Source organism: Drosophila eugracilis, unplaced genomic scaffold (assembly GCF_018153835.1).
Source record: "Drosophila eugracilis isolate 14026-0451.02 unplaced genomic scaffold, ASM1815383v1 contig_386, whole genome shotgun sequence".
In the NCBI taxonomy this organism is placed as follows: Eukaryota; Metazoa; Arthropoda; class Insecta; order Diptera; family Drosophilidae; genus Drosophila; species Drosophila eugracilis.
In genome coordinates this window covers 693,007-718,819 of record NW_024573245.1, presented here as the reverse complement: position 1 = coordinate 718,819, position 25,813 = coordinate 693,007, and the positions used below count along the sequence as shown (strand labels likewise).

The 25,813-nt window shown below is 41.8% G+C and overlaps 4 protein-coding genes across 4 annotated transcripts; 2 read left to right on the top strand and 2 right to left on the bottom strand.

The window, feature by feature from the left end:
• Nucleotides 1-127: 127 nt before the first annotated feature.
• Nucleotides 128-25,813, bottom strand: LOC108106115 (proline-rich protein 36). Its single transcript, XM_041818837.1, is given in 11 exon segments — nt 128-652; nt 722-1,497; nt 1,562-1,980; nt 2,039-2,515; nt 2,578-2,692; nt 2,758-3,192; nt 3,194-3,358; nt 3,361-4,235; nt 4,237-4,977; nt 5,451-6,878; nt 25,421-25,813. Coding segments are annotated over 11 exon segments (5,796 nt in total). The 5' UTR covers nt 25,635-25,813; the 3' UTR covers nt 128-501.
• LOC108106065 lies at nt 9,711-10,365 on the bottom strand. The gene is made up of 2 exons (XM_041818838.1): nt 10,315-10,365; nt 9,711-10,244 (listed from the first exon to the last, which is right to left on the bottom strand). Exons 1-2 carry the CDS (start codon nt 10,363-10,365, stop codon nt 9,711-9,713), a joined length of 585 nt encoding a protein of 194 aa, XP_041674772.1.
• On the top strand, nt 11,057-24,860 carry LOC108106116. Its single transcript, XM_017212995.2, is given in 10 exon segments — nt 11,057-11,269; nt 18,701-19,360; nt 19,362-19,866; nt 20,003-20,220; nt 20,313-20,465; nt 21,077-21,206; nt 23,126-23,320; nt 23,600-24,011; nt 24,070-24,232; nt 24,292-24,860. Coding segments are annotated over 9 exon segments (2,853 nt in total). The 5' UTR covers nt 11,057-11,269; nt 18,701-18,751; the 3' UTR covers nt 24,760-24,860.
• On the top strand, nt 13,775-14,496 carry LOC108106118. The gene is given in 3 exon segments (XM_017212998.2): nt 13,775-13,813; nt 13,871-13,942; nt 13,944-14,496. Coding segments are annotated over 3 exon segments (594 nt in total). The 3' UTR covers nt 14,427-14,496.

The following is a 25,813-nucleotide window of genomic DNA, read 5'->3' as shown; positions in this document are numbered from 1 at the left end:
CGTTTCACATTTGCTGCTAGTTCTGAAAAATACCGCGGCCCAGCCAAAAAAATACCGCTGGCGATAAAAGCAGTAATCGGATATTCGATAAGTATCACAGTGGTTTCGATACTAAAAACCCGCAAAATTTGAAAACAATGGTTATTTATTTTAAAAGTTTTAGACATACACTTTTGTTTAGCATAATTGTTACAAAGTCAATTACACAGGTGATATTACAAAAATAACAAACAGCACTCCTCGGTGCAAATCCGATGAATACATAGGTCATTTAGTAGAGCTCGAGAACTTGCTAGGGATTAGTCACTCACACGATAAAGACGTCTTACTTTGATAATACCATTAACCATGTTAGAGTTGCACATATGGAAAATTCTTTGTATGATTTGGCTAACAAATAACATATCTAAATAAATTGGTACTAAATGTATATAGTTATGGTGTTGCATGTAGTTCGTGGGATCCGGAGATCCAACGAAGAGCCTGTGGGGTTTGGTGCACTCACATCGGCAGCAGTGACTGACTGACACTGCTTTCGTGGGAGACGGGTCGTTCGATGGTCATTGATGACTGCGGCACTTGGCTGTCGGTGCTGATTCCCAGGCTGGCATAGATCTCTTTCATCACGAACAGAATCGTATCTTCAGAGCCCCTATTTTATATAAACCATGATTTCGTCGTAAATATAAATTAACGTTAGTAGATGAAGGGAATAACTCACCAGTAGCACACATGGCTGCTAAGGGCGAAAATATATTCGTTTATGAACTCCAGAGGTGCTTCCTGAAGCACGTAGTCCACCCTCTTTGAGTCGTTTAGCTTTCCCAGTGGGAAATCGAGTTCTACAAACTCCGGATCGGATGCCGTGGTCGAATTGGAATCGGTTCGATTTCGTAGTTTGCAGGATGAACTGGCCACAGAGCTCTCGTCTTGATCTTCACTTTGCTTTTGTAAAGCTTGCGAAGATGTCTGACTTGTCTCCTTTTCCAGGGATTCCTCGGCTTCCTTCTTTACCTTCGTCACCGTGGCCAAGAAGTTTACACTGTCCAGCGTGGTCTTGAATGTATCCATAAATCGCTGCTTGATATCCGCACCCACTCGTGTCATCGTCTCCTTTAACTCCAAGTGCATCCGTTTGCGTCCTTTGTGGTGAGGAATTAGCACAGGTCGAATGCCATTCATGTCCGGATTTACGAGCGCCTCGATGCGATAGGCTACCGGATCGAATGGATGAAATATGTTGTAGAAGCCCGAACACGTGGGCAAATGGAAGTCGAGGCCAAGCTTATCGATTCCCCGGATGGTAACAAACATTCCGATTGGCGAACCCAAAGCGAAGAACTTCTTCGGGTGGAAAATGAGCTGCGTATATGTTATTACGGGCTGTCCTGTACCCTCCGGTCCCATCGCATAGCTTACTTGCTTGGGCAGAAGGTCGCTGGTCGGAAGCTGAACCTTCTGAGGGGCTTGCTTTTGGGGCAGTTGGTCGGGATTCTCCTTAATGGATAAATGTTTTACTGTTAAGAACACACATATTATTAAGGATCAAGTTTTAACTCACTTTATTCTCCTCCTCGCTTTCCTTGAGCGGTTCCTGATGACAGAGAAGATCGAACAAGATTAGAGAGCCAAGACTGTGTCCTGCCAACGAGACTCCCCCATTAAATTCAGGATGTCGCATTCGGTACTTCAGGTAGACGTCGTTAAGTGCGTCGGCCACCGTGTTCATTATCTTCTGGCAGTACTTCGGACTTGTGTAGAAAAGCACGTCTAATAGCGTGTCATTGGTAAAGTTTCGCAGGCGTGGAATAGACTCCAAAGTAATGGACTTCAGCTTTTCATCGATGCCCAGCTCTTCGGAGTGCAGGTGACCATGCCAGGAGATGGGCAAGACTTCAACGCGACCTACTAGGCCCATGTCCGTGGAGTTTTTGTAGTGCGACTGAACCAATTGCTGAGCAATAACCCGGAAGTCATCCACTGTAAATAAATTACAAATGATTATTTGCCAAACCTTTGTTTCATTCATATAACTAACCAACTTCCTCGACAGAACGCATTTTCAAATCGCAGGCTGATCCGATGCCATGTACCATGAAAAGCAGATGATCCACTCGCTGTGATTCACCCTGTTCGATCGTGAAGTCATCCAGGTCCCTTTTGACAACTCTTGGGCGCATAGAGCCCTGCGTGCTGGCTCCCCATGTGTCGCCATTCTGTTGAGGCAAGAAGTGCACGATGACAGTGGGTCCGTGAAAGACCACCTGTTCACCGTTGGCCAGCATGATCTTTTGATGCCACTCGCCAGTCTCCGCAGATCGCTTGTATTCCGCTTCAAGCAACGCTGCCGTATCCTCGGTGTAAGGAACGTACTTTGAGTCAACTCCCTTGTAGAACCAAGAGCAACGCCGTACCTCGATGGCCTTTCCCTCCCAGTAAACAGGAGTTTTGGTGCGTTCCTTGATGTTGACATCGTAGCGGCCACCCTCAACCGGAATTATCAAAGTGGAGTCGTCTGAAATTTCAATTTTCTTAATAGATGATTTCCTTTCTAAAGAATAGATATTATTTGCTTACCAAGCTGTAGACTCGTTTCCAAAAGTGCCGAATCATAGTGACTGAATGGTGTCCAGATGAACTTCGTGTCAACACTGCGCTTATAGAACCAATGGGCCACCACTGGTGAGTAGGTCTACAAAATATTTGAAAAAAATATAAAGAAACTGGCGAACATATTAATTAATTTTTTTAACATACTATAGCTACGGGAGGTGTTGCCACCTGACCCTTGTCGTTGCTGGCACTCGCCATTCTGAGTTCTCTGAGGACTTCTTCAGGCAATTCACCCAGATGCTGCTGCAATAGATCTTCTCCTGATTGGGATGGCGTTGGGGCTGGTGCAAGAGTAGAGAACTCGGAACAGGCAGACGAAGGCGGTTCAACGAGATTGGAGACGGGCGTCTGTGAACGCTCCTGCAGTTGCTTTACAGCCACTCCGCTGTGCACGATGTCGTACTTGAGTTCACCTGGTGCAGCGGGTTGGTCTTGCAATGGTGGATTGTTAAAGAAGTTTTGGATACGCTGATCTTCGTTAGCTTGCTGGATTTGGGACTGAGACTCCGGAACCTGATCAAAGAAGTTGACCGGATCACAGTTTATAACTGGAGCAACAGGTGCTTCGGTCGGTTCAGAGGGCGACGGAAGGTAGCGGAGGAGCAGCGGGGCCACCAAAATAGCCGGTGAAAGAGTTGACACTTGAATTTGGATACGAATTTTCGATTGAACTTTGTGTTTGTTCTTGCGCTTGCTGGGATTGGCTTAGCAACTCGAAACCCAATGGAGCTGAAGCAATACTTTTTCAGTAGCAGCCTCCGAAGGTGGCTCCAATGCCAATGGTGGCGGAGCAATTCCCTGCTGGATTGGTAGCTCGGGAAACACGCTCCCGGGTGCGGGATTTGCAAAGAAATTGAAATCCGAAGAAGCAGCCGGGTTAAAGAAGCTTTGCAGGGGCGAGGGAGCAAGTGGTGGTTGGCTTGGTGCCTCGGTTTCGACCTGCTTGGCGAAAAATCCTATTGGAGGTGGAACTAATTCTGTTCCAGTTTCCTGAATCAAAGGTGTAGCCTTAGTCTGTGAAAACGGACTAAAAACAGTTTGGGTGTCGTTGGTGCTCTGGAACAAGTTGGTCGAGGTGGTCTCAGGTGTTCCCAAGAAAGCTGGCGGAGCTTCTACTGCAAGCTGATCCGATGTAGCCGGAATCAGATCTGGTGGAGATTGGGTTGTTGGTATGGGGGCAAATAATGTAGATGTTGTAGGCGGAGCAAATAAGGATGCAGCAGAATCCTCTCCAGCAGGGGAAAAGAACGATGAAACTGAAGAAGGTGCTGGTTCAGCAACAAACTGTGCAGCAGTTGAAGTCGCTGGTGGTGCAGCTGTTGGTGGTGGCGGATACAATGGTATGCCCGGACTTTGTCCCGATAAAGCTGGCACTGGCACGAATAATGGAACCTCTTGCTCCACTGGCGCTGATGGAGCCGAATAAATATTTTCTCCTTGATCTACTTCACTTGTGGACACAACTTGGGCAGCACTTACTTCCGAGCTGGTTGGTGGTTTTTCTTCCAAAACAGGTTCGATAACAGGAGGCGCAAATAATGCGGCTTCGATGGGCGTAGTTATCGATTCTTCTTGAATATTGGACTGCTTGGGTTCCTCTTTTGCTTGTATTGGCTCCTGATTAGATTGGGGTTGTAAAAAGATTTATTCCCGCTGGCGCCGAAGGTGGTGGTGCAAAGAATTGTATGCCTTGGTTTGGCGTTTGATTTTCGACTAGTTGCTCACTTCCTGAAGGCCCACTTGGAGCCTCTTTGGTCGCTTGTGGAACAAAGAAGGGACTGTCCGATGATGTTGGCCCGAACAAGGGATTATCTTGTTTTAATGGAGCTCCTTGCACCAGGGCTTCCAAAGGCGGAGCAGAATATCCTTGATTTAGTTGAGATATTTGTCCTGACGAATTGCCCACTGGTGGTGTAAAGAATGGAACTCCTTGGTTACTTTGAGGCTCTAGCTGGGCTACTGGATTGAACGATCCTGAAGCTGGTGCTCCGAATGGGTTGAAAATTGCCGCCGGTGCAGATGTGGGAGGCAAAGGCGCAGCAAATCCAGAAGACACTGCTGTCTCTTGTGCCGTCAAAGGGCTTTTGTAGAGACGAGTCCCCTTTTGAAGGCGATATGATGACTGACCAGCAGCTGGCGGTGGAACAGCTGCCACAGGCGGGGCTCCTGGCAGGGGATTAGGATTAGAAGCTGTCTGGACTGTTGGCAGAGTTGCTGGGGGAAAGAATCCTGCTGGTGGTACTGCTGGTGTGGTTACAGGTAAGCTGAAAGGCGTTTGCGCTGTTGTGGCATCAGGTTGAACTACTCCTGGATTAAAGAACACTCCAATACCTGATGTTGGAGGCAGATTTGAAGGAGGCAAAGCTGCAGGGTTACCAGGTAAGTTTGGAGCCAATGGGGAATCAGTTGACGCAGGAGTCACTGTTCCTGGAGTGAATAACCCTCCTACCGCGGATGTTGGTGGTAGATTTGATGGTAGTACTGTTGGTGATGTTTGAAGTTACTGTTGGTAAAACCTGTGGGACAGCAGGTGGAGGTGCTCCTGGAGTGAAAACAGAGGGAACTGCGGATGGAACTTCCGGGACACTTGCTGTCGCTGCAGAAGTAAAGTATCCTCCGACAGCTGATGTGGGTGGTTGATTTTCTGTTGGTACTGATGGAACCGATTGTGGGACAACAGGTGGAACTGCAGCTGGAGTAAAAATCGATGGCGGCGCTCCTGGGGCAATTGGTGTCGGTGCAGGACTAAAGAAACCTCCTACTGCTGGTGGTACTACTGATGGAACAGCAGAGGGAACTGATCCTGGAAGTGAAAATAGAAGGAAGTAAGGGTGGACCTTCTGGGACACTTGTTGTCGTTTCTGAAGTAAAGAATCCTCCGATAGCTGGTGTGGGAGGAAGATTTTCTGGTGGAACAACTTGTGGGACAACAGGTGGAACTGCTGCTGGAGTAAAAATCGATGGCGGCACTCCTGGGGCAATTGGTGTCGGCGCAGGACTAAAGAATCCTCCTGCTGTTGATGCTGGCGGTAGATTTGCTGGTGGTACCGCTGAAGTGCTGACTGTTGGAACAGACTGAGGGGCACCAGGTGGAACTGCTTCTGGATTAAAAACTGAAGGCGAAACTGCTGGGACAATTGGTGTCGGTGCAGGACTGAAGAATCCTCCTACAGGTGGCGGCGCAGCTGTCGGCTTGAATATTCCTTCAGCTACGTTTCCTGATGATGGTGCAGGCAAAACAGCAGGTGGCGCAAAGAAACTTCCCACTGCAGTGGGAGCTACTACTTCAGTTTGGGGTAGAGACGGAGCCGCACCAGGTACGAAGTAGTTACCTCCCGACGGTACAGGAGGATTTAAGCCTCCAAACAAGTTTGTCGATGGAGCTGGAGCTGGGGCTCCTGTCGAACTGTCCAAGTAGCCTCCTGGTTGCTGAGGATTGTTGTAGCCTGGCTCACTGCTTCGGCCAGTGGCGGATTGGACGAGTCCTGTGATATTTTGCAAAACTCCCGTAGGTACGAGGCTGGTCAAAGAGAAGAGTCCTCCGCCGGATTTTCGTTCTTCTGTGGGAGCTGGTGCTGGATGAGCTGATATGTCAAATGGAGCAGAGTTTGCTGCGGGGGCTGGCTGTGGCGGATATGGGGGTGTCTGGAATGACGGAACTGCTGGAGGTGCCTGTTGAATCTGGGCAGCCGGTCCGGATTGTTCTGAGAATCCAGGAATGGGAGCGTATAGCTTCTTTCTAGCAGTGAATCGATAAGTGTTGGGATTCCCTGCTGCAGGCGGTGGTCCAGGAACTCCTACGCTAGGCGCAGGAATTTCCGTGGGTGCGTAGAACTTGGGTGGTTCGGGGGCAACCCCTTCACTCGCCGCCGTTGGAGGAGCTGCGTAAAAGGGTGCTGGTGCCGGTGGCACTGGCTGAACGTAGTTAGCCTGCTGAATGTATGTGGGCTGGATGTCTAATTTAGGCTCCTCTGAGGACTCCCTGCTGCCGGCGTAGATTCGCTTCGAGAAGGTGGAAAACACATTGGAGGCCACTGCTGGCAGGGCAGTAAAGGAGGAGGCCGCCTGACTCAGTAGCGAATCGTTACCAGCTTCCTGAGGTGGTTCCAGCAATGGATTGGCGTTTGGATCGCCTGCTCCTTGATATGGACTCGATCCTCCTACGCCTATTGAATCCTCGCTGCTGGTATTCAAGTTAATCTCGTCAAGGGCCTCGCTGTCGTCGATGCTTGATGGCTGGCCTACGGTAACCAATGTTTTCGGTTCTGGAATATAAATGAAAGGAAATTAGTTTAAGGATTAGAAAGATCCTTAAATATTATTCCCCAACAATATATTTTAATAATTAATTGTTTGAGTTTGATATAAACTCGGAAGTAATTAGGTGGGTGGGGCTACCTCCCCACTCTCGTTCTGATTCTCCGCGCAAAAGCAACAAACATAAATCAAAGCTTAATAAAAAGTTATGGTTTGTAATGAATGCAAATTGTCCAGCGGACAAACACAATTAAAAACGGAACCGCTCTAAACTGGTTTACGGATTCGCACTTGGAATCGGAGGTGGAATTGGTCATGGAGATGTTGATTATCGGTTAGGGAGAGAGACACTCCCGATGATTGAACTGAGACAGCTTTAGATTCAGTTTTAGTCCCACTATTGGTATATTGTAATTGTAATTCTGAACGAGGGCGATGCTATAGACATTTTTAAAAGGATGATGAGATTTTATTAATCTTAGTACACCTTTCTTTCCCAAACGTTAAAGCATTGCAGCAACTTAATCCCCACAAATAGTTTCCGCCTTCAATTTGAATTGATATTGGTTTAATCATTAAGCTTTGATGGCTTAAGCACTTGATTAACCCATAATAAACATGAACCGCCAGAGGCGAGGGCGAGCAGGGAAACAAACAGGTCAGTTAACGTTTTAAAGCGGGCTTAATCCACAATCGGGTTTTTTTCTATTGCATTGGGGGATGTCATAAAAAGGCAAATCTTGACATTAGCAGCACCAAATGCCATGGCATTTGTAGAAGAAGAAGCTCTGCGAAGTTGGCCGATGAATGTGAAATGAAAGCATTTGCCGGCAAAACATGGCAAACGTGTCATTTGGCTAGCAAATACGTCAAAGAATTCACCTCGATCTTGAAACGTGATTGGCAACGAGGCGAGTATTTGCTGGCCGAAAGGTTTTCACACCCCGACTTGAGACTATTTTAAGAACTGCATTGTTCACATACTTAAAAGCGAGTTTGGAATTTTTGCCCCAGCAGCTGCATAACCAGATTTCGAACCGCAGGCCAATGGCTTAGAATTATGAATATTTGCCGTACTAATGAGATTTCAAATGCGGTCTTCGAATTAAGTTATAAAGCTTATAAACATCATAGAGCAGGTGTAAAGTCCATAAAGATGCGCCCGGAATAAGCATTTGCATTTGCATAGCAAAGTTCCTTTTAAGGCAGTTTGTATTTGTATTTAGTTGATTGCCTAGTCAAGTCTATTAATCACTTACATGGCACTCCATATAAATGCTAATATGGTAATGATAGAATGGAATTAATAGGGAGTTTTTATGTATGCCTAGGAACAGCTATGGTTTCGTTGGAAATATGCTAAGATTTTTGTAACTGTGTTTAATTATTTTCTTAAACTAGATCTCGAAAGAAATAATATTAATTCATCAAAGAGTTGTTTCCTGTTTTAAAAGTGAATTGAGTCATAATATTTGGTCTTGTACTTTAGCTTTCAGTCTAATCTGTAGCAGAACCAGTAATATTCCAATATTGGCTTACCCTTGAGGGATAATACAAGTCATAAAGTCAGATTAGAATGTGGGAACTTAAACATAATTTAAGTTAATATAAATTTAAACTGCCCAAACCCCCCAAGAGTGGAAATGATTAATATCTTTTTATAAGACCTCAAATTTGTAAATTTGATTAATAGTGAAATAAATACGATTTATTTCTCCAAGTAAAAACGTTTAAAATATTTTCTTTTTTTGTCAGTTTGAAGCACTTGACATTGTCGAGCTTTTGTTGTCACTTTTTTAGGGTCGTCATTTGTAACGGCTAGGCAAAGATTAGCTATAGCCACAGCTTGGGGTGGGGCTTGGAAAATATTAAATAACGACGAAAATTTCCAGTTTTTAGTTTGAGCTTGAGGTGGTTTTTTTTTGTTTTAATATTTACAAATGCTCGCGATGACAATGACGCATTACGACAAATGTGTTAAAACAAATATATACGGTCGTTCGTCTAACCGCAAAGGTGGAAAAAAGTAGAACAGCATAATTCATTCAAATTGCTTCCCTACAAAAAATATTTAAAAAAAAAAAATAAAAAAAAAAAAACGAACAACACACACACATAAAAAAGTGGAAGAATTTTTTGTTTTAGTTTTGGGCATGACATCATAACCAGATTTCGGGCACTTCAGCACTCAAAAGAAGAAGCCTCTGAAAGATCTTCAGGCCCAACTCCAAGTCCGTCCCAAGTGCCTGCACATAATGGCACTCAAATAAAACAATTAAGGCCCACATGAGCACGTCAAGCACGATGAAATCATTTGCAGGATACCCAAGCATAATATGTATTCACCAAGACAGCCACAAACAATGCCACCATAAAGCTGCCCCAAAAAAAAAGATTGCCATCAATTTGGGAATTTAAACGCTGGCCAAAGGCTCGTGCAGGTCGCATGCCAAAAACGCGGTCTGAAAATCAAAATAAGAAAACAAAAGACGGCAAAAATGTTTGGCATTGAACCCCCAGGCAAAAAAAAACAAAAAAAAATTATAGAAAATCAGAAAAAGAGACCGAAATTGAATCAAAATAAATCTCAATAAAATGCGTGCTTTTTGGAAGTTGAGCGACGCGCCAATAAGGCTGAAGAAGCTGCTTGAGACGACGGCCAGTCTGCGTCTGCCAGCGGCTAAGTAATATAAATAAACTGCCAATACTCTATGCAGAGGTTTTCCAATCTCAGCCAGAGCTTAGTACACGTTACAACTTAATTTAACATGTAATTATAAAATGCCTTTCCTTAAATATAATTATTTTGTTGATTAACTTCAATTCGGTTCAAATTCATTTCAGGGTTTAAGATTGTCTTTTAAAAAAATTGTTAAATTACACCTCTGAAAACGTGTTAAATACTCCAGTAGGTGCACCGAAATCCCAGATAATGCATCCATGAATCCATCCTTTGTAGCAATTTGTGTAATAAAATTGTTGTATTCCCTTTTATCATTCACATTTCCTCTCAATTCCAAGGAATCTTCGTTCATCTTATCTAAGATACTCGATGATATAAATGTATAGTATCCCGGTTTTTCAACACAGGGTCCGGCTTTATATTCCTCAGAAGATGCATTAAGATAGTCCAGTTTTTGAGCCCAAGAACTAGATGAAGTCAAGGCATCACCGCGGCTTTGTAACTCTCGAAGAGAATCCACAAATTTCTTACAAGATGGTTCTAAATCCGAATACCAAATTTTTGTCTCCAAAATTGATTTGGCCAAATTTCGATTTCTTTCCCACCAAGCCTCTTCATCATCCTGCAGTCTGCTGATATTTCTGAACAACTCGCAAATATTTTCCTCCTTGGTTTGCAACGTTGCAAGCTTCTAGCCAGTAACTGCGATTAACACACATTAACTTTACTAATATTTATTATATTTTTAGGCAATATCTCACCAAAAACGCCAGCCAAACAAAGACGAGATGCATCCAAGTTTTCTTAAACATTTTAAAGAACTGACCAGCTCCGATGCAAGCTAGTTGCTATATAGAATTCTGTTGGGACTTTTGCACTATCTTTAATTTCTATAAATACCCTGAGATAGATAATCTGAATGCCTAGGAGACAAGGGAGATTGTCTGTCAATCGTAGAAAACTTCTACAGTTCAAAGTCTAAGTGGAGATCTATACAAGTACTTGACAAAGTTAATGTACCCTTTCTGGGGGTAAGGCAATAATTTCAGGACAGGCTAACAAAAGACTTAGGCAACAAACTCAGGTAGCAGCAAGTTCAGGTGAAAAAGGTGATGGGACTCACATATTTTCAAAGGTATTTTTCGGGGTTTTTTTTGTTTTTGCCCCGGGCAAGGCATAAGTAAACCTTTTGGGATAGGGTTATGCTAACTGTGTCAGCCACCCACTGCCACACCCGACCACTGACCGACCCGTGACGCATCTGCCACAATCTCGCTTCCTCCGGGTTATTCCGATTTTGGATTCCTATGACTCTATATCTTATCGATTGAGCGGCACGGGGTGTGCCGTTTCTTTTCAACTTTTATCTGAATACATCCATTTGCAACCAATTGTTCAATATTTAAACAATTTATGAGCCACAAAAGCACACAATATATGCGAGTGCGACAACTACAAAAAGGTCAGTAATTAGTGGAGTTTGTTTTAGTCGATCGACAGACGTGAAGTGAGTGAGATCCACAGGTGACCAAAGTGAACTCAGTGCAAGTGAATTATAAACGAAAGGATTAAGGATATTAGTGAGGACAACAAGTGCCCAGTGACATCATCAGCATCTGCTGTACATCCGTCTAAAAATAAAACAAAAGCTGATACCGCCTTGCACCAGTTGGTTCTTCGAGAGGCTCGTTTGGCTGCCTGCCACTGCGAAAACAAGTTGGTAATTTTTGATTAACACTCTTGGGACATGCGTACGTGTTTATATATTCATCATAAAATTAAACCAGCCTCGGCATCGAAATTGTGGGCAACAACAGCGGCGCACAAACGAAATCACAGGCCGATCAGAGCAAGCGGCAAATGGAACGATAATCAAAAAAATCGACACAAAACGATTGCCAAATATTTAATTTGTTTTATTGTAAGGGTTTTTCATTTGCGTTCGATGCCGGAAAGTTGTTAATTGCACCAATACTAATACCAATACCAATATCAGAGAGCAGGAGCAACTGCACAAGAAGGCAAGCAACCAAACTGATTGCATAATTATTAAAAAACAAAAAAAGAGAGAGAGAGAGAAACGCAAAACAAAAGCGCACAATTCGCAAAGTGAAACTTGCGTGAGCTGCATAAATTCTGGATGCAATAAATTAGTTTTCAAAATATTGCAAGCTCTTTCGTTCCCCCTTTCGACTTTTCTATACCCTTTGCTGAAAAGTTAGTTTATAAATCTATATCTAGATATAAAAAAGCATATTTTCTACACATTCTTTAAAGCAAAACTCTTACCAAACGATAACTTTGAACAAATCTGCATGACCATGTCTGCGCAGTAAAACCACAAAACTAGCACTCAATAATTCAACGTAGCGCGGCTATTCAAAGCCGAATATAGAGTGGTTCAATGGTTTGTGGCAAAGACCTCAGTATTAGGAAGTATTCGACCGAGGCACGTAGGTCAAGATGGGCACGATTTTGCATGGGGAATACGTCATGTCAAGCTCAAGACGCTCAACAATTTGTCATACAAGCTTAAAAGCACCAGAATCATTGTGCCTAAATGTCGTAGCTGCGGTGTTTACACATTTGTTCTACAGCCAAAGGTTCTTCTGTGGGAATAACAATAAAATGTGTTTTTACAAGACAAAACACATACGCACATACACACATAGGCAAAGTAATGGCATAGTTTGGCTTTATTTAACATTCTTGGTACTTGGTACAGGTACTCCATTTGGCTAAACAAATTTCTAAGGAATTTGTAAGTGGCAGGCAGGTAAAGAAAGCAGGCCCATTAAACCCTTAAATTGCTCACATCACATCATCAAGAGATGAAAAGGAAGCCTTAACGTTTCCGTATACAATATTTAAATAATATATATATGTATATTAAGTGGCCCACTATATACGTACGCGGTTGTATTTATTATGATTTTATTGACGCTATCAGCGAATGGCAGGCAGTCGGAGTATCATATTAAATTCATTTCACGCTCCATTTTAATGCGCCGGCCTGCCGGGTAGTCGAACTTCCTACACAAGTTCAGAGACGCTCTGTTTTGCCTGAATTTTGACGACCGCCGAGGTGATTATTTATTCAGTTTGCATGCGGCCAATGCGGTTATTTTTCGCCATAATGATTCTCCCCCCAAGAAAAAGGTCAACATGCAAAGAACTTTGCAAAAAAAAAAAACTAACAGAATTTAATAACTTTGAACTTGAAAAATGTTTTAAATTATTCCACAAAGTTAGTGGACACTGTAGATGTTTGCCATTGCAGTCAGTATCAGTCGAGTGGCCTATTGAACCTAGATATACTCAGACCTGATAATGATAATCTATAATCAAGAACAAAGAAGGAAAAATTTCTATAAAAAGAGTTCAGCAATTATAATCAACATCAGAACCCAAAAAGATGTACTTCCTTTGCATCTTGTCTCTTTCACTACTGGTAAGAATAACAAGTTCTAAAAACATTATTTAAGATAATCTCTTCTTGAACCCCATCAGACTTTGGTCAGAAGTAATCCCCTGAATGCAGATAAGGAACTAATTTGCCATTTTTTGAAAACCGTCAACGGCAGCAACGAATTGTGGGAAAATTCAGTTAAACATTTTAAAAACTTTTTGGAGCAATATGTGGCTGAGACTAAAAAAGACATTGCAGATATGGAAGAGTATCTAGAGCGGGGAAAGTTAATCAACGAGACTAGTTCGATGCAGCAAAATATAGATTATATCCAAAGATATTTTGGAGTTTATAAAAATCTTTTTGTAGATTTAATATCTATGAGGAGCCAAAGAACAAAAAAAGTTATTAATGATTTCGAAACAAACTTAAATAAGGAATACTCACTATTTCAAACAAGAGTATTATTTAATGGAAACAATTTGAAACACATGGTGCTACCCATTACAGCATATAAAAATCAGGAACTTCTTAATCTTCTTGGCCAATATGGAAGTAAGGATAAGGAGCCTTTGCCTGAAAATATTGCATCTCGTATCCTGGCTTTAAAAACTGCCGAGCTGTGTTCCGACTAATGATCTTATATATAAGCAGCCACATTGCCTTTTCCTTTGTTTTAAGTTATATTATTTACCAGATAAGGTATTTCTTATATATTATAGAGGAAATATGTTGATTAGCTGGATCCAAGAACTCATATAAAAGCGACAGATTCCTTTGGAAAATCGCAGTCAGTTGCAAAGAATTGAGAAATGATATTTCCACGGACGATTCTGTTCCTGGGATTGCTAGTGAGTATTAGTAAATGAAAATACTTTTCCATAAAGTAATTCCTGTGGGAATCACAGACATTAGCCAGGGGTAATCCTGTTGAAGGCAATACCGCAGCGATTTGCGAATTCTTCCACCACGTTCAGGCGTTTCCAAGATGACCAATGGGATGAATCAGTGATCCTAATGAAAAGATTACTAGGGGATATGATCATCGCTTTGTTGCCCTATCCCGAGTATGCAGATTATAAAAAAACAATGCAGAACTATTTGGATAGTGGAAGGACTATCGTTAAGACAAGCCCGTTGAAAGATAAAATGGATTTTTGCCAGGGATTCAACAAAGCTGGTGAAACACCCTTTTTGAGAGGATCGCCAGCTAAAAAACAAGCGCTGACCAGGCCCTTAAATGACTACCAATCGAATATGATATTTAATGTGTTCACAGAGCTTCACAAAAAGATAATCAAAGCTGCCGATGACATGGAGCGATTAGTACAATTCCCAGATAACTCTTCGAGGGACGAACTTTTCACTCTTCTTGCCAAATATCGGTCGGCTGGCATGGGACCAATGACTGAAGAAATTACCTCTCGTATCCTGGCATTTAAGGAACAATATAAATGTGTTTAGTAGTCACAAATAGATGATCTAATTTTGCTGATTTCTGGTGAAATAAATCATTAATCAAAAGTTCGTTAAACATTCCTAGCTTTAAGTTTATGTTTTATTGCTTATGACATATTAAGAAGATAAGATCTTGAATGTTAAGCTGTAATATCAGCTTGTTTAGTGTTGAGAATGATATAGCACCGGTTGCATAACAACTTGATAATACCATGGGGAACAGAATAGCCAGCTGACCAAAGATATTTCCATTGGCGCTGCCACCAAACAATCGTGTCATGAACATATCCAATTGTGGCATCAGCTCCGCTGCTCCAGCACGTTGCTTCGGTTTATCAGTGGCACGCTCTTCTAGATTCCAACCACTGGTTGGCCATATAGCCATAGCATCATCGCCCATCCATACCATACAGTCAGAGCCAGAGCCATATACCTGCTGCTGTTAGCCGAGTAAAGAGAGCCGAGCCGAGTAGGGCCGAGCTAAACTGAGCTGATCAGAGCAGAGTGGAGTGGAAATGAGCAGCGTACTGCGAACTGCTCCGCTGGTCGGAGCTTGTGTTTCTGCTTTCAGTTTCATTTGAGACGTTGACGCGAACGCCAGCAAAAAAACAAGCAACAGCGGCAGCTGCTTTGCCAACTTTATGATCTGAGCCAAAGTCGCGCCTGAGAAATATAGATTTTGAAACGGGTTAATCCAATACACAGCCGAAAAATCGAACGCTCTTAATTTTATACAGCTTTTTGTTGTTGTTGTCGTTTCGGTCGTTGGCAATTTCTGCTGCAAGTGAATTTCTGTGCGGTAGAGTTTTGTTGTTGCCGTGATTTGCATAATCTGCAAGTTAATAAACAATGCAAAGAAGTGGGCAAAACTCATAAATAAAGTGCACCGCTTAAAGTGTAATTAAAATTCATTGAGATTTTTTCGTGCAAGAGAGGCGAAAACAAGTTTGTTGCCTAAGTTATTTGTTTTGAATTTCAAAAATTTACACAAAACATTTAATAAGAAGTATTAATCGAAAAGAAGGCTGGATAGCTGATCGGGCCACGTCGACAAGAAGTTTCATAAAAGGCAAGTGAAAGAAAAGCAGGTTTAACTAAGCTAACTTAATCAAAAATAATCAATGTGGGATATGCATAAATGCAAAATAGCTATATAAACTATATAGATCAAAGCAGTGAATAACTAAAGCAGGCGGAACAAAATTCAGCAAAGAATAATCTATTATTGTTAATTTATTATCATGCAGCCTGCCCTCAAAGTTTACGAACTGAATCCCATTAGTTTCAAGAATGTTAAGTGTTTTTTCTACTACCAATAGAACCCCTCAAATAACACTTTTCATAGCCCGTTAAAATCAACAACATCAATTGGCTTTTCAATGTCAAGAAAATCAACAATAAAGGGTCTATTCCCCCCCTGATCCAATCCAATCCCCGCTGACCAATCCACGAGGCATTCATCACTGATGATCGTCAAACAAAGCTGCCACAATTAGAGTGCATTTCAAGTCGATTCAGCTGACACGAAGGGGGGCCCAGTGGGAAAGCAAAGGGAGGGATGGATAGGAACGCAATTTGAATTTATAATTTTCGCAATTATTTTTCATTAATTTGTTGTGACCATAAAAACGGCAGAATAACGTCCGAGTGATATAAAAATCATAGCGAAAATAAATGCTTACGCGTCTGTTAATCACATCTCGGCGACTCACTCCACGTAATTGCAAAGGCAACAAAAAAAAAAAAAAAAAAACTGAAAAGAAATATGTAAATAAATAAAAACCGACAACGTGCTCGCCTCTCTAATTTGTTTATAGAACCTTTTTGTGGCCGCTGTGTAGTTTTTTATGGGCCCAAAGCGAATCAGCTGCTGACGGCTGTTGTGGCTGATTGATGAACTGCCCCAGCGGGTTTTGTTTTTAAAGTTTTTTCTTACTTTTTTTTTTCTTGGTTTTTTCTCTAAGCACTTTTCCTTGATTACAAAATAAAGTGCCTATAAATAATGAAGAACCCCATTGAAGTGCGGACCGTTATGGTCCACTCTAATTACAGCTGCCTCTTAATCTTCCGGCTAACATATTCATAGCGGAATTAAGTACCACATGCTATTATATAAGGTAAAATGATATATTATGTTAGTCGAACTTATAAATGGACTAAAAACTTCAAAGCTTGTAGGTAGTTCCAGACTTTTTTTAAACCTATCAAGCAAAATTTTCTCACAACAAAGTTTTCCACTGAAAAAAGTACAAAAAAATACTTTTGTTCTTAATAAAAATTTATTTCATAGCCAAGAACACTTTCTTTCTCCAAAAACTTTCAATTTTTCGGAACTGAGGAGTTCCGCTGAGCTAAGGCTAATCTTCCCTAGAACTACGTGACCTGCAGAGGTTGCGAATCTAGAAAACAAACGCCAACCAGCATTCGCTCGAAGATGTCTTATGAATGGGGATTGTGCAATGGATTTAAGCTTTTGAAACCGATAAAGACCAAGTATGGGTACGACAGACGAACGTGTCTTTTACGAATTTATTATGGCTAAGATTTACAAAAGAGAAAATACAAATGGGGGAACCTCAAAAGAGGCCTAAGCTCTGGCCATTAAATTGCATGATCCCCGCTGACCCCCAATGCGATGACCTTGCAACGCACAAAAATGTACAAATCAATTTGAAGTTGATTCAGGCAGCCTGCCAAACGAGAAAAACGAACGCAGAATATTTTAACTTAATTTATTTCCATTTTACGCATCAATGCGATACTTTTGCTTGTTTCAACTTGAATATATATATATATATATATATATATATTTATTTATTTCTTTTTTGCGGCTTTGCATATTGTTAATTAATGGCAGCTGCTTGCGCCCCACCACCGAGCTCTTCTTTACGCTGCACATCGCGGGGCGAGAGCCGCCAAGAAATCAATCACTCAAAATGATTTGTGGGCAATTTGTTAGGCAAACAAAAATGCAGCAAAAAGTTTAAATACACAAACGACGAGTGCAGAGGGAAATAGCATATCGTAAAAACGTTTGCATGATTCCTTAACCAATGTGTTAATTACATTTGCTTAATTAAATATTATAAATTGATCAAATTGAAGCCAAAAAGTTAGCGTGTTCCCCCGACTAAATCAAGTTTATTTATTTATTATGTTTTTATTTTTTGTTGTTTTTGTTATACACAAATGAATTCACATGTATGAAAGCTTACAAAGCCACGAGAAGTCGTTTTTTTGTTTTTATGGCAAATTTGCTTTATTGTCAACGTCGTCTTCGTTTTCTGTGTTTCTATTTTCCTCACCTGCAGCAGGTTTAACATAACCTTGACCATATCTTAGTATGTATATCTTTAATACCCTGCCCGGTTTTATTCCAAAGAGCTGCTTGGGCTTTCAGTTGATCTTCAGCACAAATTTTCATCACATACTTGTGTTTTCCCTGTCTTTTATGTCTGTTTACATTAAATAATTTGGCTAAGTTTCGTGCATCAAGGCTTACTTTTGCATTATTGCATGCTCATGAACATGACTTTGGCCAAAAAGTTTTTTGGCGCTTCAAAAAAGTTATTACATTTTTTGTTGTCTTTAACAACGTATTCTTTTATGTGATTGTTTTTCCTTGGTTGGGGCATGATATAAACCATATTTTAGTACCAATTAATAGTTATAAAACATGTTTAGATCCGTTTTCCAACAAGGTAAACAGGAGATTAGATCAAAGTCGGTTTAAAATCTTAACGAACTTTGTTTTATGAAAGATTAAGTTCTAATAGTTTGTAATATTTAAAGTAAAATCTTTTTGAAAGACCTTTAATTATATATATAGCTAAGAAATTTAGAAAAAATCCCCGGTTATCTTTTTTCTTATTCCCTTCAATAAAATTAAAAACTTTCGAATGATGAAAACAAATTTTAGCAACAAGTTCCCCAGAATTTCGTAGTTAAATGGAAATTTCCTCAAATATTCAATTTGTTAGGCATAATTATTGAAAATGATTTTAATAACAAGACGATAATCACAACGAGCAGTCATAACATTTCACTTTTTAGCATTGCGAAAGTGTGGAAAAGAAGACAGGCAGATGAAAAAAAAAAATAACACGAAAAACCTATAGAAAAACTAAAAATAACGGTCGGACAAAAGTGAACTCGAAATAATCATGAATAATTGCGTCAATTAAGTAGCGAAAGAAGTCAGCCAATCAATCAATCATTGAACTCTCAAAAGCTTTCCAAAAATCGCAAACTGACACATTTTGTCTGGTTATTTCTTGCAGACTTTGATGGTGACAAGTGAGGATTGCTAGAGGCGAAATATATCGAACGAAATGATTTTGAGAACGCAACTTCGGCTGGGTGTGCTTCTGGTGGCGTTGCTCCTAAGTTGTACAGTTTCTGGTGAGGATGAGGACTATGGCGGCGAAATGATTGGTTCCAGCCTGGGAGGCAATGATGAGATCTTCGATCAGGCTCAGCTAGACACCGAGGTAGAAAAGGAGATGGAACAGCATCGGAACAGTTTGGAGGAAGATCAAACTGAAAACTCCCAAGCAATGGAAATGGAAATGAGCACCATGAGGCCCATGGAGGGTAGGCTGAACACCATGGCTCCTTATTCCGAGGAAAACACTGCCGCCGAGATGATGGAAGATGCTCCAACGCAGAAAAAAGCAACAAAGGTGGACAAACCTGTTCGGGATTACTATTACGAAGACACGGCCGAGGATGAGATGGTGGCTAGCACCACAGCAAAGATTGCCACCACCATGATCCCGGAATATGTGCGTCAGGCAAAGGCGGAAAGATTTCCCCAGCGAGACCAGGAGCACCATGCATCCTCCGACTACGTCGAGGAAGAGGCAACCAAATCGATGGATGAACAGCCACCCGCTAATCAGTTTTATCAAGTAGAACATCATGATCCTATTCCTCAGGCTCCAAGTCCAACAACTGCCCAGTCAGGATAAACCCAATCAGTTTAAGTACTCTTCTGAGGATGATTACTACGATGAGCCGTCGGAAGTGAAGTCAAATCCCACAACAACCACCACTCAGCCACCTCTGCCAATTCTCACGGCTCGTTTCGGTGGCTTCCCTTGGGCGACCACCCAGGCACCTAATCCTCCTACTGCCAGTCCTACTACCTCAACGACAACCACTTCGACCACGACAACTACCACCACATCAACAACAACAACAACAACAACGCCCAGTCCTAGAAAACAGCCAAAACACATCCAAGTGAGCGGTGGCTCAAAGGCGGAACTACTGCCGGCCGATCAGCTGCGTAATTACATCAAGGATGTGTACATCCGCATGCCTCTGGCGGTCATTGTGGATCCCTCGTCCGCATCTCTGGAACAGGCGAAGCGACTTTACATCGATGCTTTGCAGGACAAGAACATCGATATCAAGATTGTTTTGGTAACTCTGAATGGAGCGGGTGAGTCAATGTCTTCCGTCCTTATTAAATGATTTATAAAAAAGGGTAGAAATCTACTAAAATCACATTAAATTCTTTTTCAAAACTGATTCTTAACCAGTAAAGTTTCGTAACTAATTCTTCTTCCCCTATGTAGGTGCCCCCTCTGCCTTCAGCTTTAACAACACCCGCGAGTTCATCGCTGGTTTAAACAGCACCAAGGAGCATGAAGGCGGCAACTCGTTTGTGGGCGTTCTCCATGCCGCCGAGCTGGTTCCCTACGACAGTGCCGTTTTCATATCGACAGCATCGATTCCACCACACACGGAACTGGTCCAAGATGCAGCCATCACTCTGCTCAAGAAGAGGATCAGGGTGAGTTGATCAAGAGATCATATTAAAAAATTTCTAAGTTTATATCTAATTATCTAATCTGAAATCTCGCGAAACCCTTAAAATCTTTTCAGTTATTCCTTCTTTGGTATGGGGAGCGTTCGGGCAGCGAGAACGAAACGGAGGACGCTGTGGGCGGTATTTTGGGCGAGGTGGCCATCCGATCTGGTGGCGAGATCATCCACATCGTGAGCACCGAGCACGGACAGCATATAGCTGGCAATACGGTGAGATATGAGCGCGATTATAGCCAGCAAACCTGACCCGCAATTGGGGTAATTAAAGTGTGCGGGCCAAAGCCAGATTCGGGTAAGGCGGGTAAGGCCTAAGTGTTGAGAAACTGAAAGTGGCAACCAGATCCAGCCGAGTGTTGCCCAAGCAGCCAACTGAGACGAAGCCACTTGGATTACCTCTCCAGTGGCCAGGCGGCACCGGCAACGACGACAGGTGGTGCTCAAGACCGCGCGACTTGTTGTCGATGATGGTGCATCTTTTGTTGCTGTGCGGCCACTGCAAAACTAGGTTATGGAAAGAAAAGTGAAGGGCAAATCTGTTGGTAGAAAGGAAGCCTAGACAAAAAATTCCGAAATTAACCCAAACATCGAAAATGGCAAATTAAGTATTTTGTTCTCCAATTCTCCAAAGCGGAACAAGAAATCTATATAATTGGAACTTCCTGCGTTTGGAGGCTTTGGGAAGCCCCAAAAGCGAGGGAACATTTGAAGTAGATTTAACTAACAACAATTTTTTTTCGAAGATCTATGGCTTTTAGCGGCACTTTAGCGGTAATCTTTACATTCTTAAAAACAGGTCATTAAATATGACTTAACTTTTTCAGCTCACCCTGGTTGCAGACGCGTATCAGGGTACCCAAGAGTTGGACCTGCCGGTGGACACGACGTTGTCTAGTCTCCATGTGCGAATTGATGCGAATATGAGACGGGCGACAATGGAGACGCCGAATGGTGGTTAGTCTTTCGCAAAAAGCGAGTTACCAAGCACCGACTCCGTTTGCTCTTTTGCACTTACTAACGCAGGGTTGTATTTTAATTGTTAAGCGACTTAAATGTGTAGGAGTCTGTGTGCCAAACCTACCTAGATTCTAAGTCTAATCCTCTTGATAATGGCACAAGCGTCCAATAGCTTCCCAGAAAGAACAACAACTGTACTACTGTGTAATTTATGTCCTTAGCTCGTAAGATCCTTGACTAACTCCTAAGGCATTGCTGCTCTCTAATCCCAAGTCAGCTATGCTGATCCTTGTACATAGCCGAAGTCCCAAACGCTTTCCTTAACCAAAACGCTAGTATAATAATAATGCTCAACAAAACACAACACTTAACACTTAACTGTAGTACAAAGGAGTTTTCAATATATATGTATGTTTACTGTTTTACAGATAAAGTAATAAATGTTTTAGCTTTGTAAGGGTCCACAAATAAAACGAAAACGATGAAAAGCAAACTCAATTAACACTAAACCACACAAAAGATAACGATTTTAAATGGTGATTACTAATTTATACAATACACATTTGCCAATAAAAATCGTTTTATTTTTGTGTGTTAAGCTATTAAATTATATATTTTTCGGACTTCACCTTAATTTCTTGTGTCAGCACTTTGTGTTCTAGTCCCTTTCTTGTGTTTCGTCCTTTAAGGTGAGTATATTTTTTTCTGATAATATTTAAACATAGAGCACTTTCAACTGTCCGGCACAAAATGTTTTTGTTGACTAACTTTAAAGGTAGAATGGTTACAGAATGGATCAAATATAACAAGCGTTCCCTCAGATTAATCATACGCCACGTTGAACGACCGGACAAAGTCCAATTTTTTATATATAGCCTATAAAATGAAGATTGCACAGGGCCAGACAGAAAATAATTATGACTCAAAAATGATGGAATAAAACATTTCGATTCAAAACAGCCCAGCCACTTATCGCACAAAACTGAAAATAAGCAGTGAAAGTATTGCAAACTTTTTATAACTTTTGGAACAGGCGATTATAAACAAAGTTATCTCCCGGAAGTCACCAATACAAATGCACACTATAACTTGTACACCCTGAAGAAATCAATTTTTTGCGGCGGCTTTTTCGTTGCCTGCCTCAACTCTAAATGAATTGTGACCTTTTAGGCGAGTTATTTAAATTTTGAAAATTCACTTCAGTCACATATATTTCGGAATAATTTAATTAAATTCATAAAGACTGACTAAAAACCTAGAGACTTGGCAATCGACACTTATACGTTTGTGTCCTTTATATATTGCCTTTGAGTGGAATTTTACATCTTTTAGTATAGCACTTTTTTTGGTTGATTTCACATACAAACATACATACGTTTTTTAACAACAAAATTAGGCAAATCGACTCACTGTCAAGGCCAAGTTGAAGAAGTGACAAGTTTCTGTTGTGCTTTTGCACTTGCTGGCTATGTTGTCAGCACTGATCTAGACCGGCAATTAAAATGCCTATTTGTCAACACTTTTGCGGCTTTTAATCGTTCGTAATTCGCTGGTTTCACAAGGAAAACCAATTGTTTTTGTCGCGATTTTTTGTAGACGTGTTTTCTTTCACAACAACTACGGCGCAGCTGCTAGACCAGGGTTGCCAAGGCCTCGGATTTACCGCACGACTACCGAAGAAAATAATTTATTTAATGTTTGCTAATTAGTATTTGCTATTGTGGTTTTGGAAAACATGTTTGATGCCTAACGAATTGAATGTTTGTTGCACAATTTTTACGTTTTTATTGAAAGTGGGACGAATTGCAGTGGTCTGGCAACGCTGGCCAAACACCTGTAACGAATGTTTGCGTGGCGTGGTGAATAGCAAACAGCTGTTATTTTTTTGTTTATTTTTCTGTTTACTTTATTTATAGAGATTAATTTGAAGAAACTGGCAAAATTCGGAGGAGCTAATATCACCGAGACAACGAATCCCCAAGAGCTTGATGCTTACGTACCGCTAAACAAGTTACGACGCGCGGCAGTTTTCAAATTAAAACTACAGCCCGAGCTGAATGAGAAGTACAATGTTTTCGTACGCGCCGAAAGAAAAGCGGATGTCTTCTTGGGTAAGTTATGAAAACTAAGTAACAAACAACCTGGCGGTATCGATCGTCGCAGAGAACTGAGCCCCGTTAGCTAATTAATTGCTCTGGGACTCTGGGTTGAGTGATAAGAGCCCGGGATCTGTTATGTTTGTCCGAATGAATACGAATCTCGGCTGATAACCGTGCTTCAACCTTGGATGAAAACGTCAGCGTTGACGCCATCATCTCTACATTTTCATATAATGACAAAAACACGTGTGCGCAACTGATTTTCTAATGTTTTTCCTCATTTTCCCACAGGCGACATCATCAAGCGCATCGATAGCTACTACAAAAGCGGGCAAACAAAGGCTAAGTCGGCCAAAATCCAGTTTCCCGACAAGGAAAAGGATACCGAGAAGTTGGAGGAGGATGTGGAATCACCAAAGAACGAAATTGAAACCTTTTCAGAAAAAGAAATTCAGAGTTCTCCAAGTCTGAATCAAACTTTGTTGGCTTCCACAACGGGACAGCCCAGGAGCACCCTAAATGCCATGCTCCTTCAGCGATGTGGCACAAAAATCGAGCTGGGTACAGAATCTAAACTTTTAGTGATGGCTGGTCAGACAGCCTCTCTTCTCTTTGAGGTCACCAACATGAAAACAGAGACAGTTTACTCCACAATACAGGTCACTGACGAGCGGCGTTTTCTGGTCCAACTGAACCCCACCAGGTTGGAGTACTTTAAACATTACTCCTAGGTAGAGAATTACTTAATTTCTGTTTTATAGGTTGAGCCTGCGTGCCCTGGAGACGGCCACAGTGCGACTGACAGTATTAGTGCCCACTGGGACTGCTCAAGGCACTACAGACAGGATCACCTTTACAAATTATGGTCGTGAAACATCTACTCTAGCAGTTAATCTCAAAGTAGTGACCAGCATAGATGCACAAGTATGTCAGCTACACTTTTACTAATGAGTCAACGACTATAATCTAATTTCTATTTTAAGGACTCAACCGGACCTACATTGTCTTGGGAGTTTGGCAACCGGTGTGATTACCTTACACCCGAATCCCAAAATTGTGGAGAGCGTTTTTGGACCGTGGATGTTACCGCTCAGGATTGGCAGTCGGGCATGTTGCGATTGCAGGCTACGCCGCCGGAAGGTCTTTTCTACAGAAACTATTATACCGCAGGGAGCACAGAACCCCTAAAGGCCACATACATGGCCTCTTGCTGCGAACCAAAGGTATCATTAATCGCAATTGATGCGGCGGGTAATCAAAGGAACCTCACCATCGATGTGAGGGATGTGTATTTAAGCGAGGCAGCCATTGCAGCCATCTGCTTGGGAGCCATTTTATTGCTCCTGCTGATCGCGGCTCTCATCTGGAGCATTGTGTGGTGTTGCCGGCGAAGAAAGACAACGCTGGAGCTGCCCACATATAGATCACACTCTACGAGGAGCATGGAGTAGATTGTTGTTATGTTTTTGTGCCAAAAGAGAGTCGAAAGAGTTTAATAAAAATGCCATTCCAGATAAGAAGTAATAAAATGACACCTGTTTGAGCTATTCAATTTTCTAAGAAATTGTTTCATTCATTTTAGATAATCGTAATGACCAAATTGCAAAAGAAACTAATATTTAAAAGATCTTAATCTACAGCTTATCAGAGAAAACACTGAAATACAGTGTAGTTTACATCAGTTTAACAGTGCCACAAACTGGTGATCATTAAGAATTCTAAAGAGTTTAGTCAACTGCAATTAAAGGCCACTACAAATTCATTCTGATCTACAATTTTAAGCCCGACCTTACTGAATGAGACGTTTAATGCTTCTTTAGACAGAAACCTACAGAGTAATCAAAAGAACTAGTAACTTCTAAGAATCGAAAAGCAAGCCTTAAATATAAGAAAATGTGAACGTAGGAAACCAAAACAAGTGCTGACCCAAATAACTTTCTTCGACATTTTTGGGAAGCTTGAAGTATCTTGTTCATTTGTAATGCAATGTACAGTGTAATAAACTGATTAGAAGGTTAAGTACTCGGCTTATCAGCTTATCATTGTCGCACTGGAGCAACAGGTGACCCCCCACTACACGTTGGATTCTCGAGCGAGCCCTGACCCACTTACCGCGGTTCAAGATGCCAGCGATGAGGACGGGAGCCGGAGGAAGCGCCGCATGGACCACGGGCGGAGCAGCTGGCAGCAATTGCGGCTTGTTGGGAAAGTCGTCAAAACTTAGGCCGGTCACGGAGGCGCTCAAAAGCGGATTTTTAACGACACGCGTCGGATTTGCATTGTTGTTTATGCGAGCGGACACGTCACCTTTCGATCTTTCCGACATTTTAGCAGCCGATCTGTGGCTTTAAATTGGGTTAATTTAATGCGTAGGTGTGCCGAAAGAGCTGAGCTTGCTTAGAGACTTTTTATCCAAAGGATTTTCACACCCACGACTGTTTTAAAACGGAAAACCCGAGAAAACTTCCAGGCAGGCAACTTTCTGCTTCTTTGAGCGTTTGACAT